We start from the raw sequence: 21,158 nt of genomic DNA on the forward strand, positions 1-21,158 counted from the left end.
AGTGTCTGTGACATTATTTATTTAAAAGTAGATGATTGGAGCATGTTTTTTTCAGTGAGCACATCTCATTTTCTGGAGTGCCCTGCTATGCATAACCCTGGAGCCCCAGTTTGTTTATAGGAATAGTTGAGGTAGTTTTTTTTTTTTCCTTAGACTATGATCCCCCAGGGTAAATAAAAATGAGGGCCATGAGAAAACTACTAATGTATGGTCTTTTCCTAATTCAGACTTCAGGTCCCAGTATCTTGTTCAGCATTCTTATGTAACACATGACAGTTCCTCTCATCTTGTTGCCGAGTCCTTTCTGTGTCTGTGTGGCTTCATTTTAATGAAATTCAGACCCCAAAGTATAGTATATAAAGCCTTATCTATTATTTAAAAGAAACAAGCATATACTTTCTGGAATTTTAAATGCAGATATCAAGAAAATCCTACAAATAGGAACAGATTCCTGCAACATAAAAACAAGCCAGTATATTCAGCCCTCCAAAATGTAGGGCAAAAGAATATGAGAAACCTTTGGCTTCTGTCATGCGTCACATAGCTTAAAGAATTTAATCTCTAACTTTAACACAAATAGTCCTCCCCTATTCTTATATGCTTGAGATATTAGAGATAACACAGTCATGATTGTGATTGTCTTTTAGCTGTGACGGAATAGGAGAAAGAGAATGTAATAAATGCTGAGTAGAAAGGCCATTGCAAATGTCTTTTTATTTCCAAGCCACCGTACTCATTTGTGCTCAGTAGTTTTCCTTCTGTTTTATCAATGCATCCCAATTCTATAAACACCAACAGTGGTTGACCAGAAGGATCTGTACTGCAGATGACTTCCACATAACTGCAAGTTAATTCCTTTGCAGCCTTTTCTCCTTCTGCCCTTTGTAGCCATTCAGCAGGTATCCTGTACAATTGGAGGCGTGCGAGGAGTAGATCAGGAAAGTTGAATGTATCCTTGGGTGGTTCATCTATGTTGGTAGAGGGTAGTTTGAAGCAATGTAAGCTGTGATTTATGAGAGTGTGAATCTGTAAGCTGCTAGGCTAACAGCAGTGCAGTTCCTGGTTTCTTTTATCAACAACAGAAATAATACTTTAAAAGACTGTCTTACCCTTCATATCAGTCCTCGAAATCGAGGGAGTTCAAAGCCAGTTATTCCCTTATCCTTGAAGCAAAGACAAGAAAGAAGTCTGGATGTCGATCTTACCGATTTTGTCCATCCTTTCTGTAAAATCACTTATTCTCTATTACCTCTTTGTCAAACAGTTGTACTTTTTATCTGCAACAAGCTTAGAGCATCTCTGAGTGCCAAAGAACATGCACTGTGAGGTGACTGCTTGACTGCTTTCCCTAGATTTTGTAAGGAGAAACGGTTTACATGCTATTTATCCTTTCACTCCTAGTCAGCCCAGAATAAGGAACTTGTTATTGGGTCTTGCTCTGCAGTTTGTTTCTTCCTGAAGCATGGCTGCAAGGTTGCTACTTAGGCATTGTCACGTTTAATGCATCCTTCAAGCTGATACAGCCAACTGCCTTCTTTTTTTTTTTTTTAAGAGAAGTTTGATTTTTTTTTTTCACACCATATAACAATATTCCTCATATAGATCAGATCATCTTCACATGGTTCCTTGATGGCTAAACACAAGGAAGAAAAAATACCTCTTCATTAGCTTGACGACATTCTGAAGGAGGGAAGTTTAAAAGGAAAGCTTTAGTTGAAGTTGCCATGAACCAAAGCATCCACTCACAGTTAATTTAGATACAAAGCTAAGGTTATTGCCAGCAGTTTTAAAGGTACTGAGGTGGGAACCATTCAACCTTTATTCAGCCCCACACTATTCTGTAAAGTATACAATATGGCTTATAAATTAGGTCCCATAGCCACTGTTGTACAGCAGTAGTTATAAAAATCATCACAGTTTTGTTCACTGGTCATTGCTGCTGCCATGGAATTGCTGCAGTAGCTTTGATTACTTGGAATAGTATTTGTGGACATTTTAATGGCATCACTCTATTAATATATCATCTCACTTTAAAAATAGCTGACCAATTCTTAATCTGGTATAAATCAGCACAGTTCTCAGTTAGTGGAGCTAAGGCAGCTTTTATCTGCAGAGCATTTGGCAGGTCAACTGTTCAAGTATGAAAGATCATTGTGTGCAAGGTAGAATACTTTTGTCCTTTTCCCTTCCATTCTTTCAATGTAGAAATTAAGCAAGAATTGTAGGCCTTCTACAGGTGCAGAATAAGTTACAGAAGTTGACATAGGATATACCTCACCCTTGATGATCAGGAATTCATTTAATGAGTAACAAGCCATCAAAATAACACTGTATGGATTCTGCTAGATGACATTTTCAATGGAGTTGCAGAATAGAGAATTCACTTTGTGGTTCATGCGATGGTCTGGGGAGTGAAGTAGATTGTATTCAAAGAATGCTGAGCAGGGCTTTCAAACATTTTCTGAATATGATAATTTTTCCTTCCTTCCTTTCTGTCTCCCTCTTCCTCATCCCATAAATTTTAATGTGTTTGGGTTTTTATCCAGCTATGCAGTTTCTATTTAGTCTGCTAATGTTCATGTCTTCACCTATATAGTTAACCTGTCCTAGCTTCAGTTTGGAGGTGCTAATACACAGCATGTGTGAAAGGATAAAACAAACACAACTCTGATCTGTCAGTTCTTGACTGTTTGATGCAGCCTCTGCTTTTGAAATTCTTCTCCACCCTCCTGGGAAGGTTGAGACAACATTTAAGAGGCAATCCCCTTTGTGATTTTGTTTCCACACTTGCTATCTTATATCTGGATCTCAACATCTCCCTTCCATTCTTCCTTTAAAACTGCTTTGGAACCTGCTGGCGCTGCTTACCAGAAGTATCCAATTGTAGGCTGATAGTGTTATCCATGGATTTGACAGTGGGAAATCAGCCCATAGCCTGTAAGGCTTTCCAATCTCAGTAAGATGGCTTGTGAGATCAATTTAGAGGATGCAAAAAAAAAAACTTCTAGAAAGTTTACCAATGCATAAGAGATCATCTGAGTGTTAAGAGTGGGCAAACAGGAATGTTAGAGAAAGTCACAGTATGAGAAAAGTCTTTCAGCAGCATTTTATACAAATGAAGACAGACATTATTAGAAAGAAGGCAATGGGTCTTGGTTCCCGGAGTGACATGGAAAGCCTGCCCTGAACCTCCTTGTGGAAAGCAGAGAGTTAAGACTGTTGTTGTGCATAATATTTCAAATCATGAAGTTATTAATGCAATTCATCCCAAGTTCTGTATTGGTATCTTTAACAGATGCCTAGTTTCATTTAATATTTTTAGGAGGAACAGGTATACTGAAGAAAGAAGAGGGCTACCCCAGAACTCATTCGTTCCTGTTGCAGAGAAAAGAAATTATTTCCTTTTAGAAGACTTGATCTATGCAGTAAAGTGGTCACGTATTTATTTTGTCACTTGGATTAAGTTTCTATAACAGGGCTATGCTCATAAGGATGTAAGTTCCTGGCATTTTTCCAGTTATCAATATTGAAGTATTAGTGATCAAGCATTTACTGAATGCCATTCCTCAAATGCAGGGTCTACACAGCATCTTGTTGCATTCATGGAATTCATTTGTTTGCATTATCTGGCTAACTGGTTCTTTTGTATTGCCAAGGTGATGAACAGATTTGACATTTAGCTGATTACTTCACCAAAATTAAACAGAAAACAGGGCAGCCATCCAAAGTTCCTTTCAGTGTGAAAGCTAATTATAAAAATGCTTTGAGCAGCAATTTCTTTTTGGACGTTAAAGTGCTTTTATTAGATTGTTCCCCTGTCATTTTAAAATTTATTGCTAGACACTTATAAATGGGGTTGCCTGCTGGAGTAGAATTATTTTATTTTATTTTCTATATTTAAGATGGGAGACAAAAGTGTATAGAGCAAATTTTAGGCTGAATTTGTTAGCATTTTACACGATTCTGAATAGAAAGGAGAAAAACTAACTAGTGCTGGCTTTCATGGATCCAAAATATGTATTTTATCTTAATCCTGAATAAAAACATATATTCACTTCTATTTACGATTCAGCAACTCTGAATTTCCAAACGCAATTACTTAGCAAATAAAAAAATCAAATATGTAATTTAAAAGTTGAGTACAGCCCTTGTATTGTTAGAAGCTTGTATTTTATAGTGTAGATATAAACAATCAGTGGTGATGGAAAAATCTAACCATGTGCTTGTACCTGTCTTTCATAAGCCATTACTTGTTCCAAAATAGCATAAAACTACTCTAAATTCATTTTGTCGAGGTCGTTGAATAAGAGTTGGCCAAGTGAATTCTAACCAGTAAATTTAGAGCTGAATAGTGCTGTATCCTGTTACCAGATCTTAGAAGAAGTTTCTCATTACGTATTTTTTGAATGCCTTGGAATATATTAAACTTTTTATACTGACTGTTGTTATTAGCATCCTTCGGACCCCAGACAAGGTGTGATCTGGGGAGGTTTCAAGGTGACAAAGTTGGGGGTTTTTACATATGATACCGTCTAGCACACTTTGGCTACTAAATCATCTTGTGAGGACATATATTAATTTTTGACACTGAGATCTATTAATATACCTTGAAGGCAAGTGAATTATGTGAATCTGCTGTTTCAAGCTGTAGAATTCTGCCATAACTAGGAGGAAATATTTTGCTATAGGTAGATTAATGTTGAAAGCTTGTCAAGAAAAAGTTTAATGTTGAAAATTTATTCTTCCTCTTCTTGCCAGTACTTGAGCTTCTATACTAAATCCCATCTGTAATCTGAGGAAAAATAGAGATATAATTTCTTTTGTATTTATCTATGATATTAGAGTTCCAATGATATAGTCTATTGCCTATTAAAAAGCGCATCCTAATGAATGATCTTCCAGAGGGTAATTTTTGTTGCCATCAGTCTGAGAGTTTTTCTTCTAAAATACAGTAACTGTCAGTGCTTATCAAATAATTTAATTCATGCCCATTACAGGATAAGTAATTAAGATAACTCAACATTCTGTATTAATAAATAACAAAAATGTGAATAAGAGATTTGCTAAATACCCTTTGTGGAGATAATGGATAGGACTTAACGTGCATGTTCTGAGGAAGCTTTGAATAGACAGAGAATGCAATCTGAACAACAGACCTAAGAAGGACTTGGTGAGTATACCACACAAATGTGGGTTTGTTTTTGTTTGACTGTTAAAGTATATTTCAATGCTAAGCCTTCATAACTCCTCTTTGTGTCTAAAGTGTCCAAGCAACATACAAGGCAATTGACCCCACATTCTTCAGAACTTCAAATAAATAAATAAATAAAAACCCTCTTTAAAACAGTTGCTCAGTGAAATTTCTAAAAGCTCTGTTAATTTGTAAACTGTCCCTATAGTTACATTAGTTTCATTTATATAAAGATTTTAATTAGTGAATGTATGTGAATTTGACATAAAGATGTCCATAATTAATTACATAAGCCTTCATGCTCTGTCCCCTCTAAGCACATCTACCTACCTGCTTGATAATGTGATGCATTATTCAGGGGTATGTTAAACAGGGGGAGAAACATATTCCTGTTAATTTGAAAGTTCACAGATTATGTCCTTGTCTACAGAGAACCTTCCTTTGCTGGGTTTGGTTGTTACCAGATTATACCTTTCTGCAGTTTAAGATACCCCATTGGCTATGTTTTGTTGCAGTCTTTCATTGTGTCAATGGGTCTCCTGCAATCCAGAGCAAGGTGTGCGTATATGACGTATCTGCCTAAACTATGTAAGGAATTAGCTTAGAACACTTCAGACGCTCTAAAAGCATAAACCTATGTACATTTTACTCATTTTTATGTTTCTCTTCCAAGTAAGCAAGGGATATATGGACCTAGCTTTAATGTGAGAGTTGTGCCAGGTCATCAGGTGCAGTTTGGCCAGGGTCTCTCCTTAATAGTAATTTTTGATCGTGCATTAACTTTATGACAAATTCAGAAAAAGGTGGCAAAAAAATATGTCTGTGAAGAATTTAGTGCACACTCAGGCTCGAGTCTTGCAATGGGACACACTCAAGATAAGAGCTTAAATGAGGTTGTGGAATAGTAGCAGTTAGCATTTGCTTATCAGAGCTTATTTTTGGATTAATGTTTAACTTGAGACATCTGTCAGAAAAAACTTGTTTGTTTGACCAAAATCAATTCAGCAGAAACCTTAAGGGAGAAGGAAATGCAAGACTTTTCATTGGTCAACCAACTTTTATGCTGAACTAATTTGTATTTGCTAAATAGAAACTTCTTATGTCACAAATGCCACCAAGTTTTAAGTAATTTTTGAAAATAAACAGAGTAATTTAGCCACAGCCAGGAAAAGAGAACTGTAAACCCATCTTTGGTTGAAAAAGTATTTCCTGGAGTATTTCCACCCTATATCTCTTGTTTTTCCATAGGTTGATGGGATACTGTGCCTGGCTGACATTCTTACTGATAACACCCATTCTGAAGCTACTCATGCAGAAGCAGCAGCAGTAATTGCACAGATTACATCTCCACATCTCACGTTCACTCAGCATCTCAGCAGCTTTCTGGAAAATATGGAAGAAATTGTAACAGCACTTGTCAGTAAGTTCTTTATGGGACTTCTGAGCCTTTCCAGTTAAAATGACAGGTTGGGGTAGGACTCTCATTAGAAATATTCCCTAAATAATTTTTGCCATTCTTTCCTTAACAGATAAAAAAACTCAGTCATTTTTAATTCTGAATCAGGTCATTCTGCAGTTACATAATATTTTTTACTCCAGTCCATATTTGAATAGAATTTATGCATATTTGTCAAAATAATATCTGTGTGAAATTCTACCATCAGAGCCACAGAAGAGACTCAGCGAAGTATCCTCTTGTCCCATGTTTTTCTGTAAAAAGCAGTTTCTGATATTTGCTAACCTTTATACCTGTTGTATTTTGTAAACTTGCTAGAACTCAAGCTCACCACTGCATCTACATTTGTATGAGTTCAGAGGAAAAGTACAGTATAGTATAATCTATGGGCATTGTTACAAGAAAATAAAAGATCTGTCTGTCTTGTCTAGACCTCTGATCCATGGTAAAATGAGGCAAAGGTAACAGCCAGCTTTTCCTTGACCTGGGTCAGTGAGGACACTTCAGAAAAATAAGATGATATTTCTCATGACTTTTTAAAGAGAGGAATCTCATTTCTGGCACTCCATCCCTCTCAAATACCAGAAGCTTTCAGTCAAGCATTCTCTTCCTCTCTCTGATGAGGAAATTCAGAGTTTCCCAGAGCTTCATGTCAGAAAGTACAGTTTGGGTCATCTAGTTTGATATTTCATGTATAATATATCAATACATCTGGATACTTCTCTACTGAGCCCAATGGTTACAGTTAAACTGCAGAACTTCAATATTCATGCGTGTTTTTGGTTTGGGTTTTTTGTTTGGTTTTTTTTTTTTTTAAATAGAACAAGAAAAGAGCATAGTAGTGCCAGTGTTTGAGGATCCTGCAGTGGCTGGGAATTATCTGAGATGTATTTAGGCAGTCTTCAATATGTCTAAACAGAACTAGTGCTGCAGGAATCAAGGAAACAATTTATTCCTGATGACCAGGCTGTCCAGCAACAAATATTGAAGGTTCTGCCCTGAACCTGCCCTGAATCCAGTGGGTGGAATTAACCTGTGATGAGCTGGTTCTGCTGTAGATAGACTGCTAGAGGCATCTGACCTGACTTATATAAGATGATTTTCCAGGTTATTACAGTGTATCACAGTCAAGGGAAAATCTGAACAGCCTATCCAGAAGATACTAGCAGGTGGAGCAATTCCCCAATTGTCACTGTTTAAGTTCCACAGGAATTTTAGTAGTATATACTTCGTCCAAGAAATGTGAGCATTAAAAATAGAACATGTATAACTTTGGAAGAGCCCTTTCAGTAATCACACACCAGTTTCCTTGTAATATTTATAACTCAGAAATTGAATTACTGTAATATGTTTAATTTTTAAACCATGCTGAAATCCAACTGCCAGGTGATTCAGATTTAGTTAAAATACACGTGTGCAAGCAATTAAAAGGTAACTGTGTCTTCAGCACTTCTTATCGAAGCTGGAAAATATGCAGGATGATCTTTGACTATAGAGAAATAGGTTTAGAGATAGGCAACTTTTATACATATCTTGTTCTGAAGAATAGGATATATAGCAGGATTATTCTCTTATGGATCAGCTACTGTTAGCCTTCTGCCTTCTGTATTTCATTTTATTTAGTTATATCAAGCTTTATGTTGAACAATATGCAGTGGAATATTTCCTGTAGAATGGTATACTAGGTAGACCATCTCATTAATTAGATACTTTGTGTCTAGGTTCATGTTTAGCATCTTCCCCTGCTTTTGTGGTTCAAATGAAGGTGCCAAATGTTAATATCACTTATAAAGCACCCTAACAATGTGACATATTATATAATTGACAAAATTAAGATGATTTTCTTTGTTTTGTTTTGTTTTTTATCTTGATGATTATGAACTTGGTCTTAGATACTACGATTACTAATGCAAGTTGCATATGCTTAAATATTGCTTTGAAACACCTAACCATGTTTTTTGCAATGAAGGAATGACTTTTATTCAACTTATTTTCTGCATTCCTAGAACTGTGCCAAGAAGCCTCGTCTGGTGAAGTTTTTCTGCTGGCTTCAGCAGCTCTTGCCAATATTACCTTCTTTGATACCATGGCTTGTGAAATACTGCTCCAGTTAAATGCAATGAGGATTCTTCTAGCAGCGTGTTCAGACAAACACATAGTGGATACTCCATATTCCCGAGATCAGGTGAGTGGTTTCTCAGCAAGATGCTGTCTGAGCACATCTGTGTAAAAGTCAGGAGGTTTCAGCTCTATGTCTGCTTTGACATAGTCAAATCTAAGTTGCTTTTATGTCTTCCGTTCTTGGTTCTTTTCAATATATGGCTCTTTCTTTATTTGCTTCTGTTCCTTTTTATTATGAGCATTATGAAATATGACAGCTTTTAATGTGATATTGAAAAAAAAAAAAAACAACCCACGATGTTCCATATTTCTAAGATACTAGAATTCTCTTTTGTCATGAATATGGCCAAACAGTGACATAGAGGCCCAGAGAGGCTGTGGAACCTCCATCTTTGGAGGTATTCAATACTTGACTGGACAGAGCTTTGAGGCAAATAAGATATATATGGAGACTGCAGCCTAAATATACAATTGTCAGTTCAAATATGAATTAGTCCAAAAGCTGAATAAGGATCTGATCCTCAGCCCATTGACGTCGCTGGGCTTTGGATCAAGTCCCAACTGCGTGGTAGGTGGTTTGCAAGTTTTATTGGCAAATACTGCTGATGTACTTTTGCATTTCCCTTTCTTTTTCACCAGTGTTTTTAGTAAAGCAGCACAGAAAATTAAAGGTTTGTGCTAATGCATAGATGAAGTCAGAGGGAATTCTTTTGTTCCTCTCAGGTACTGCCATGCAATGGGGTGCTGCAGAGGCACTGCTTATTTGGCATCTCAGTGATGAATTTCACCTCAGCAGAGTAACAAGTATGAGGCTTGAGGGTTTCAGTAGTTATTACTGAGGGATGGAGGTTGTTAGTCAGCTCTGTTAACCTACTTCTGTTTATGAGACACTATGAATATAACTAAAAGTCTGTAATTCAGGCCACACAAGCCTATCCCCTTCCCAACTCTTAAGTAGCCAAAAGATGATTTATGGTAGACTTGGGAGCTGCACTGCCACAGAAAACTGTCTACCCTTCAACAGGAGCCAGGCCATGGAAATCAAGGCACAAGGTACTGATCATTGGTGTTCTAGAGGGGTTACTAGGGCTGCTTATCTTATATTAAGAGCACTCAGTAGTTTTGCAGCTCAAGAGTGTTTATGAAAAGATGGAGTTAAGCCATAATTATAATATTGCTTTATGGGCAAAGTCAAGGACATCAGCTGTGGTGTTTGACATGGCTATATACTATTATTCCATATGTACAATTCTTCATGTTCTTTTTTTATTCTTCCTGGATGCTCTTATAGTTTTCATTTCCTTATTTATTTATGCCCTCATCTTAATTCTGCTGTGAGCTGTGAGTTTGCAGTTTGCTCTGTGGGTAGCATAGCAAGCCCCTTCTTTGTATGAGGAATGCAGACATTTAAAGAAATATGTATGAGTTTATTAGGTAACAGACTAGTTCCAGGCCTTTTGCAGCTTGCAGGACATCTCATTAGCTAGAGGAACAGAGAACTGAATGGCTTCCTTCTAAGAATGGAAGAGGTTTTGTCCCCGATAACCCCTTACATTCCTTCTTGGAATGAAAAACTAAATCAGAAAGGTGTGAGGTTTTCTGTGGTGTGCTGCAGTAAGTTTCTGAGCTAATTCCTTGTTATTTCAGCAGCAATGGGGATGATGAAATCCTGCCTTGTGTTGTTCTGTTACTGAGCACCTGATGCTCAGGTGGAATCTGAGTGCTGCTCATCTTGTCTTTAAGACCTGTCAGTGTTGCTAGTCAAGCAGTTTTGATAATGCAACAGCATTAAGAGAAGTCTTCCTTTGAATTCCTGAACAAGCGTGTGTGTTTGAGTAGATTTCTCACCTTTCAAAAGGGTACTTGTTATATTTGGGGGGTGGGAGGATGTCTGACTATTATGAGAGTTTTATGGAATATTTTGCTTTTTAAGTTGCTCTGTGCCTAGTTGTTGCAATGAGGAAAACACACTCAGCTAGAGAGAAAACCAATACTACAATACTATATTTTATAAGGATATTCTAAATTGCCATTTTGGCTTTTGATATATATACTTTAATTCCTTTTAGGTACATAATATAGTTACTAACTTTTCTGATTATATATATTATTATGTCCCAGCCAGTAGACATTTGCTTAAGGACACACAGATTAAAGTTGGGTAGGTTTGGAAATTTTTTGATTCAAGGTTTATTTTGGAATATGCAACCACTGTGGAATACATTTTTATGGACTTATGTCCATTCTGAATGATCAAGTCATCCTGGCCAGGAAAATAGATGAATTAGAATTAAGCTATACTAAATGTTAGAACAACTAAACAAAATTAAGAATAAGATTCATAGCAAATACAACAAAGTATGGTCTAATTATCACAAAATGTTATAAAAGGGCCCCTCAAACTTAAATGCCCTGTTTTTCATACAGAGCTTAAATTTAAGTAACAGTTATTCTATAGAAAACTTCTCAGTATTTCCAAATACATTACTACTTTAGCATTACTGCTGATTTCAGAAAATAGTAATTTGCTAAAATAGACTGAAACATGCTTACTGTAAGGCAAAGATGGGAGAAAGATGGCTGAAATGCAAGAAAGGAACAGTGAGTTTTGTTTTCATTTGTGCCATTTTACCTCATCTTAGTCATAGTATGACCTTCTATACAACCTTTCTAAGGACAGCTAGCACTGATTAGTTATCACCCTCCATGATGATATAAATAAATAACACTCTGCCCAGGAGCTGGATGTTAGATACATTATGTGTTGCCTGCAGAAAGTATTTTTCTGTTCACACACCTCTAAAAGTGTTCTGTCTTTTGACTTCTGAAAAGCTTTTGTGTGCAAATGACAACAAACTTTTCCTGCCTTCCCTACCTGAAAACCAACCTGCTTCCTCTTTCATTTCCCAGGCAGTGTTAGATTAGGTCAGGTAAGAAATCTAGAACTGAGTGCTGGACTTAATAATGAACAAGATAATCATCGTCCATTTTATAGAAGCACGTATTGCTTCTGTAACCAGCACTATTACATTGAGATTGCTTAGTTTTATAACAAAATACTTTGTGTAAGTGTCATCAGATAAAGTGATAATTTCTAGATGTCTTAGCCTCTAATTTTGGGTCAAAATGGATATGCATGTGCCATGTTCTTTTTCTTGCTGCAGATGCTTATTTTCTGGATAGCAGGTTTTTTACTTCAAAGGAGCATCAAAATATCCTTTCAGAAGGGTTCATGCCTAAATTCAGCAGTGTAATGTATACAGTCAGACGTCTTAATGGAGTTTAAGCACTGTCAAAGGAAGGGTTTAGCCAAAACCCTTATCATTCAGAGCCGCCTTTACTTTAACCATCATCGTAGACTTTACATCAAAAAATATTAAATATGTATGTTTGTGCACAGTATGTTTATGTATAATAAAATTTTTCTCTCTACATTCCCACTTGTCTCTTCAGTGTTGCTCGTATTCTCACCTTACCTGTGAAGTTGTGGAGGTACAGTCTAACAGCTTCTGATCTTCTGTTATTCAGGCAGACAAAGAATTAATATGCAGTGAACCCATCAATTTTAAAGTGGTTATTTCTAGGTCTAAAATCAGTGAATTATGTTTCAAAAAAGTTTGAGGTGGAGAAAGGCTTTTAAGTTGGAAGGAGAAAATAGAATTTTGCTAGAAAATAGAAAATTGCTGCTTTTTTTCTGCTAAATTCTTTCATGTTTTCTTGGTGCCTGGGAGATGCTGCAGGCTCTGAAGCTAAGACCTTCTGTCTCATTTAAGGTTTGAAATCCTTAATACTATTCTTCGTCTGGGTTCCAGATCCTTTTCTCTGCTCTCCCATTTTTTTCAGGGCATTTGCCTTTTCCTTTTGTTGCCTTTTTTGCCCTTTTTTCACTTGCATGGGAGATTTTAGGGCCAAAAGGGGAGCAGAGACAGATGTTACTTTAACATAAAGAAGTTTTGATTTTTAAATGTTGCCCAACACCCAGTGAAAGACTTTGAGAGCAGTGTTTTTAACGAGAAGAATATTAACAGTCTTTTAGACTTCTTTTGAAAATCCCTGCCTGGATGAAAGGAACTTGCAGTACTACTTCTCAGTCCAAGTTTCCTGAATACTGGGGGATTTATTACTCCTTGCTGATTGCTTTTTGTTTCTGCTTGTTGTCATGAAGACTGTGGGATTCCTGACTCCATTTTTTTAAATTGCTGTCCAAATTTTCCCACATGTATGGAAGCTAGTATGGGCTAATAAGAACAGGGAGCTTGAAGTAGAGTTTGAGCAGTGCAGCCTATGTTAGGTGCCTGTCTTCCTTACATCTGACAAGAAGACAAAATCATTCCCGGTCAGGGGGAAGGCAGTTGATGAAGAGTCCTCATTTATGCTTTTTAAAGCTCTCTTCTTGGAGCAAAATAAGTATGGAAGGGGGAGCTCCCTCTCCCGGTTGGATCAGAAGAGGAATACCCCTTCCACTGCTGAGCCGTCTTGGCTGGTCTTTCCCAGAGAAGAAATGCATGTGGTACCCTGGGACTCAATCACCTATGGCGTGTTACACAAGCAGGCAGTGACATGGTAAGGAGCAAAGCTTGGTGGTCTGCCTCTGTCAGGTCTGACTTCAGTAGACCTAAGCTTCCTGTCTAGTTCTTGAAAATTATTTTCAAGATCAGCTGCAAGTAATATTTAAGAGTCCCAAATGGTTCAACTGCATGCCTACACATCCTTTCTGCAGTTCAACACGCGTTTGTAGATTCACATACTATGGGTAAAAATGCAGCATAAAGCCTTTACATAAGGACAACTAGTTCATAAAAGGGTATCTGCAGTTTTCTTGCACAGATCTCTGTTAAATAACCAGCTCTGACATTAGTATAATGATGACTAGATGTGTAGTTAGAACTGCGTTCCCTCTCAGTGTTCTGGCTGTGAACTGTGGTTGGTAAATTCTACACTAAAATTGTGTGATCCTTCCGAGTATTGACTAGATCACACTGAGAAAACATGTTTTAAACTACTATAGCTAGAAGAAGATGTGATAAATTACATAATTAAGTTATTTTAAAAACCTTAAGAAACGAAACAAGAAACAAGACTGCCAGTAACAGATGCAAAAATGAAAATTAGGCCAAAAGTCACATCACCATATCTGAATTTTAACCATGCCATTATAACATTGATATCCTAATTATTTTTCTGTGTAAGACTGTAATCGCTCCCCTGATGTCCTTTCTTTCTTTTTAACTGGTTATCTCTATCTTTGCACAATATAAACATATAAGTAACAGTATTGACTAGCATTATGTGGCCAATGTTATGGATTGTTACATTTCAGGGGTCCAACACTGACTCTCTCTCTTAAACACTAAATCTTTTTGAGACAAAATGCCTGTTTAGTTACAGTTCTGCCTTTCACATTTAGATTTGATGCAGGGTAAGACAAGGTGCTCCAACTTGCAAAGCAAGAGGTTCAGTTTGAAGAGTAAAATTTCAGCTCAGTTGAAGAACTCTGCTATTGTTTGCCAGCTTAGTGTGGTGAGGTTTTTAGTCCTGGGATCAATTCCTAATATTGCCGCTGCTCTGATTTTTGTTGGGCAGACATTGCACTTTCTCAGTGTAAAGTCCCTCTAGAGAAAACATGCTACATTAGCACAATTCTTTGCAGTTTTTATTTTCTGCCCTTGCCTGCCAGGGTCACAGTACAATCAGGCTGGTGCTGGGCTGTTTACTGCAGAAACTATAAACAAGAGACTTTGCTGCAGGCTGTACCAATCATAAAGCTGTAAGTCAGAGATGGTTATGTACGCATTTTGCTGCATTTGTCGTCTTTTTGTCTTCAGTCCTTCAGGAAAAGAGATAGTGGATTTTGAACAGCTTCTGAATTTTGCCACTGATCTTTTTTACCAAAACAGAATCACTGCCTAGGTGAAGGTTGTGATTTCAGTCTTGGTTCTGAGCAGGTGAGCTCATAAACAGTGTTCCTTACAGACTATAGTTTCTTGTTTCTTTTTCCTCCTGAAGTAGAAAACTATTACCTTCTAAGATAGGCACCAGAAATTACTTTCTGACCACTCTGCTTGAGTTAGTAGCAGTTGAACTAGTTCTCTGCACTTTCTGCCTCCTCTAAAATTGGAGTAGTTAAGTTTCCTCCCACAAACTCAAACACTGATTCCAATTAGACTAGCTAGACAAGCAAAGTTGTTTCCTACAACTGTGCGTTGGCTTAGGCCAAATTGTGCTCTGCTCTAGGGACACCAGATATCTTAGGTGTCTTTGGTTGATTGAGTCAGTTTCAAAATCTAAGAAGCTTTCTAATACCATGAGGGAAGTCAAGTTTTTTTTTTTCCCCTGGACTTTCATCTGACAGACAGAAAACTGTGGCCTCAGACGTGAGGAAGGAGACACGCTCTAGCTCCATCACTCTTTGAGAGTCATATGACCTGGTTTATGGGACATGCCCACTCACCATGTGACCCATGCAGGGTGCATTTCCTATGTTCCTCTTTAAAACAAAAAATGTGAGAATCTGGTTATTCTGCCTATTCCTTAGCTAGATTACTCACCAATATGAAGTAAAGTAAATAAAAATGTAGTAGAGACATCCTTCATTCCAAAGGGTAAGATTCCTTTAGTTTTAGTCTCTGTTGCTCTGCCTCAGCATTCCAAGATTATAGTTTCCTGACACAGCCTTAGAGTAGACAGACTTTGCAAGCAGATCCTGTCTTTAACTGCTATTACTATTTTATGGGAGTGTTTGCCTCTTCCAATCAGGTGACAGAAAGACCTATTGATCTACTTATCTAGGTATATTTATTTCTCTTTTTTTCCAGAAGAAAACTGAATTCCCAACCACAAAAATGGCTATTGGAAGCAATGGGAATTAAGTTTTCTATTTTAAGCAATATAATGTCCCAGAGAAAGTTTCTAGAGCATTCTTAGCAAATTTTTTTCCTCCCAATAAATAGTATCCTAAAAGGTTTTTCTACCTAGACTTGATGTAATGCCTGTTCTTAATCTCTGCTGTAGGTACTCTTTTACTGTCTCCCTGTGGATTGATCTTGAATTGTGAAGTTCAGATGTTTTTAATTTACATTCAGAAACAAAGACTCCATCTTGCTTCTGATTAGTTGTCAGGTGCCTCTTTGTTTCTGAAGATGGGTATCTGGAACTTTGCAGACACACTCTGATTTATCCTTATATCATTTATTGGAATGAACTGCAAAATACTCTTATAATATGTAGAAAAATTAATTTTACTTAGCAATGAATCAGCCTTAAAGGAGTAATTCACTAAGACAACTAGCAATTCTATATTGATCTAATTTGCCACTCAATTAAATTACTTGCTAATTCCCATTTTGAGCTTGTGTCTTTCTATTTATGTTGGGACTGTCAATAAAAGCTTACTGAACAGTGTGCCTTTCTTATCAATAAAGGTATATTAGCATCACATCTACCACCTCTGTAGACAGCTCCCCTTCCCCCAAGGGAGGTAAGTGACCCTCAAATGTGGAAGATATTGCCCCTTTAACAGGCTAAAACGTGTGCTTTCATCTTCCAAATTCTACTGCATCTTTCTTCCTGAGTAGCTGGTTTCACAATAATGAGTAACACTTTTAGATCATCTTAAATCTCCCATTAAGGGAAAGTTATCAAAGAAGCCTTCTGTTTCTTACGTGCTTTTAGGTTTAAATCTCTTTGTTACATAAAGCATTTGAGACTTACACTCTTAGTGTATGTATCTTAGTTTATAACAAAGCATTTTCATCTAGTTTTCACTTTTGCAACAAATGTTCAGTACCTTTGAGCACTGGTTAATGATCATTAGTCACCATCAGTTGTTTAGAAGGAAAAGTGTTATTATAGTGTTAGTGATTACATTTTTTTTACAAGAGAATTTCCAAGCTGTTGTTATTCAAGAGGTTTTGAACAAAACTATTTTAAAGGTTCTTAATTAACCATGGTTTCTCAAATTTAAATCACTCTTGACAACTGAAATTCCTATGGTTCAGTGCAAAGCAGACTACAGAACTGAAAAGGAAGGTTCATCATTCATATATTCAGTATGTGTGAAAGGCTGGGTGAGTGGAAGGAAACTATGTGGAACTGAAAACACTTTCCAAATTATAAAAATAGATTTTGGTTTACTAGAATAATGAACAAGATCAACACTGCCAATGTTATAATAAAGAATGAAATTGTCACTACAGAAGAGGTATCTGTGTTTACTATCTGTTTACTTATTTTGCCTATAGAAATAGAGATTTTTAGTTAGGTTTTAGACTAATTTCTAGGGCAACTGCGAGACTAGCATCATGATGCTGTACTGACATTTGAGAAGTATGAAATATCTCTTATTTTTAGGCTTATTTATTAAATAGGGGAATTTTCAATGGACCTAAAGGTGAGCCTCCTCCCTCTCAAATATCCCTGAATACTTAGTTCACCAACAAATCATGTAAAGGTGAATTTTCAAAGCTTCTTGATTTTGGGTATGGTTTTTTAAGCTCTGAAAGTTAACTCCTTAGTCTCTTAGTCCTGTGAAAAATCTTACTAGTCCCAGTGGAACAATTTGCATGTTAGTATTTTGATAAGTTGGTGCCTCTTCAAAAGGTGCTAAAACATGAGCTGGTCTGAGAATTCTCTTCCTGGCATTTCGTGTTTTACTGTGTCTCACTACTACATGGTTTAGGTGCGTAGCGCATAGCACATATTAACAGGTAGGTGGTGAACGCAGGGATAAAATCCAGAGGCCTGTTCCTCTGGTTGTTTTTAGGAGTGTAAATCATGTGACACTGCCTTGAATAATTCAGCTTTCATCTGGTGGCAAACCAGATTATTAGTTCGTTATTTGTTGATCAAGTCTATTTTTCTGTGGTGTTCATTAGTACAGTGGTTTTAGGGCTGCCAGTTCCCACAGAGAAAGCTGCAGCTACCAGGTTTATCAGAGTCCTGCCGTACTGAAGCACCTTCAATTTTTGATGGATCTGGATAACAGAGACCAGAGTGTGGACTAGCCTGGGTTAGTCTATTAGAGAGCTCTGCTAGAATACAGATATTGGAGATGCATGGATCAAGATCTCGTTCCAGAACAGATCTGCCTAGCAGACATACAGGCGCTGAGGCAGGGAATTATGCTGGATGGGATCAGTTCTTGCAGCACATGGTTTCTAATCCTGCATTAGGTTTGGCAATAGAATGTTTAGATCAGATGTTTCATTAAAAAATTCCACATATGATGAAGTAACTTTTTTTTTTTTCCCTCTGGAAAATCTTCGACAGTCTTTGTTTAATAGCACATCTGCAGATTCCACATATCAAGATATCACTAGGGTATTGGAATTTGAGGGTGGCTTCAGCACAGGCTTTCTGCATGGTATGATAGTACTGGCAGATGATCCTGTCTTCAGTAGATCTTCTTTTTTATACTTTGAGTTGGCTACAAGTTCATTGCATGGCTTAGGAATCCAGAAAAATTGCAAGAATCATAAATTGTCTCAGGTGCCAGTCCTTTATAATCTTGGAGTGTAATCTTTTACAAGAAATGTCTTGAACAATTAATGAAATTGATACCAAATATTGCAGCAGGACTTCACAGGTATTTTTGAGAGACTGCCTAAGGCTTTATGAAATTTGGAGCCAGATAATGGGAAAAGAGAGGCTAAGATAAAGACTGCAGTGTAAGCCTATGTATCGTTAGACAAAAAAAAAAATCTACACTGGGAGAGGTGCCACTGGAAAAGTTCTGTTTATGGTTTTTGGTCAACTCTAAATCCAAAAGAAATGAGACTTCATTAATACCAGTGTTCACTGCAGTGTTGCTTTTCAAAGTAAATTGAGTTTACATTTAAGTTTGTGTTTTCCTCTAGAGAGTTTGTCTTTAGTATTAAACTTCCTTGAACTTTGGTCTGTATTACAGAGGAAATTTTTGTGTAAGCTGCATGTATACTGAATTTTAAAATAGGCAAGTATAGGAGAAATAGAGCATTAAAAGTCAATTCTTCATTCAGCTTGCCTATTAAGTGTTCACATTATGCTATTTCATGTTACATTGTTTACATCACAGGAAAATATGACTTTTCTGGGGAAAGAAAAGATTATCCATATGGAGTGAGCTAATCTATAGTTTAACTGCCTTTCAAGTCCTACTAAGATTTTAAAAGATAATATAGGTAGAACTTGATGGCTGTTGATGATAAGGGTCTTTCATAAACCCCTCTGGAGAAGGTTATGTATAAACCCATTAGGCTAGTTCATAAATACATTGCAAAATATAGGGGGCTACATAATCAGCACAAAGGAAATGTAGATATAACCTCAGATAATTTTTGGTGTCAAAAGATATGCACAATATATTTTTATGTAGGAAAATACTTATTAGACAAAATAATTTGAAGCAGTGGAGTAATTGGCACATGTTCAAATTGTGGTTAATTGAATTCTTCATCTGTGGCTTAGAGAGCCACATGGGGTACAGATTCTGCATAGAGGAAGCAATTTTCATTAACAGGATATAATTTAGAATGAGAAAACATATACACTCTGCCTGAAACACAGTTAATAATTAATATGGAATAAATACATAGACATATACTGAGTTACCATATTTCTACCTGTCACTCTTTAGAGTTTCAGCAACTCATTTGCATCCTAAGTAAGTATATTTATTCAGAGAGATGACACTGTAACACTACCTTCAAAAGTGGAAGACCTTTATGTCACAGCATCAAAAATGAGTCATCCTTGTTATTAAAATGGCAAAGTGAGATCAGAATGGTGATTTGATCTCATGCCTACTTACATCTAAGAAGTTTGCTTGTTTGTGAACTGGCGCTGTACCGTTAAAGAGCTGATAACCAGTTCTCAAACTGATCGTTATTTTTGAGACTGATCAAACTGATCTATTTTTCTCAAATAGAATAGAGAAAATTAAAACCTCTTAAGAAAGTATATTATTTCTATTTTGTATTCTAATGATCTATTACATTTATTATTTGGTCTCTCACACATGCTGTTAATGTTCAGATGTGTTTGCTTGCAGGAAGCAAGTTATTTGAAGGATAAACTAAAAAATAATATCTTGCAGGATGTAAGAGAGAAAGTATATGATATCAGTGAAGGGGGAATGGGTGATTGAAAGCCAACAGCTTCACATGATCCAGTCCCTGTCAACAGCTTGCTGCATCGCTTTAAGCAAGCTGAGTTACACCTAATCTTGAAAACAGTTAAGAGATTCTGTAAATCAGGATCTCAAAATGTGCTTCTGTTGGTACAAAACCTAATCTTGGCCTTAGCTCAGGAAAGGTATAAATGGATTTTTAAATCCAGCTCATTTTGGTACAGTGCTTTGACATGGACACAACTTATGGATTCAATAAAACTGAAAAGTATTCGTTAAATACTCCCTTGAATCAAAGCTCAAAACTCCAAATTCTGTTGCGAGGGTTTCTCAACATTTCAGCTGAACCCTGAAGCAGAAAGGTAGCAATAGCTTAGCACTACTGAATGTACACTATGTGCTGGTTCTTAGCCTTCACTGTGAGCTCTGCCTGAGCTAGAATGTGACTACAGGATTGGTTCCTGAGGGCGGGCAGCTCTTGGCTGAATTCTTTGTAGGACTGCAGGGTTTTTTCAGGTCAGGTTTTATATATTTTTATCTTCCTCCTTCTATCAATTTGACTACTGAACAAATCTGCTGCATAGCTCTTTATATGTCAGACTTTTATGCATGAGTATAGCAGTGTGAGAAAAAGAGGTTTTACTTTTCTTGTTGTCTAGATTTCGGTTAGCTGCCATATGTAAGATAAAGACCCCTGAGAAATCACAAAGGTGGGAATAGACAAGAATGCTTTTTAATTTTATTTGGTTTGCCATATTTCTGCCATACTAATTTTATAAACCACACTGCTATTTAATATTACTGAATTGTAGGGTTATACTTCATATTTCCTTCTCTTTTTAATAACAGGTGGTAACAATATTGGCAAACATGTCTGTCTTGGACCAGTGTGCTTCAGAAATCATTCAAGGAAATGGTATGTATTTTAGCTGAATTATATTCTGTATTTGTCTGTGGAGAATGTGGGTAGATGGGGGAAAGGAGTGGTTACAAGGTAAAGGAGAAAGACTTCACTAATGATACTTCATTTTGCATCCTGTGTCTTGCTGGATATTGCACGTTGCTGCAGGGTGCAAAATGAGTCCTTGGGATGGTTCTATGTAACTGAAATAAATTACCACTGCTTTAGAAAACTTTGCATGTATGACCATATTGCTGATGTTTTCTCTCTGTGTGACTTACTCACAGATACAAAGCATGGTAGTACAAAGTATTTCAACAACCTTTACTCTGGTAATTACATTGTATAAGGTGGCAATTCTTACATATTGGAAGACATCATCTGA

General features: G+C 36.8%; 1 protein-coding gene across 1 annotated transcript in view; it reads left to right on the forward strand.

The window, feature by feature from the left end:
* Positions 1 to 21,158, forward strand: part of INSC (INSC spindle orientation adaptor protein) — a 133,811-nt gene that overhangs the window by 107,058 nt on the left and 5,595 nt on the right. Inside the window, exons 10-12 of the mRNA XM_059826114.1 lie at positions 6,440 to 6,611; positions 8,654 to 8,832; positions 20,722 to 20,788. Coding sequence (XP_059682097.1) covers positions 6,440 to 6,611; positions 8,654 to 8,832; positions 20,722 to 20,788 — 418 coding nt within the window. The remainder of the gene's footprint in view (positions 1 to 6,439; positions 6,612 to 8,653; positions 8,833 to 20,721; positions 20,789 to 21,158) is intronic.

This window comes from Gavia stellata, chromosome 17 (assembly GCF_030936135.1).
Source record: "Gavia stellata isolate bGavSte3 chromosome 17, bGavSte3.hap2, whole genome shotgun sequence".
In the NCBI taxonomy this organism is placed as follows: domain Eukaryota; kingdom Metazoa; phylum Chordata; class Aves; order Gaviiformes; family Gaviidae; genus Gavia; species Gavia stellata.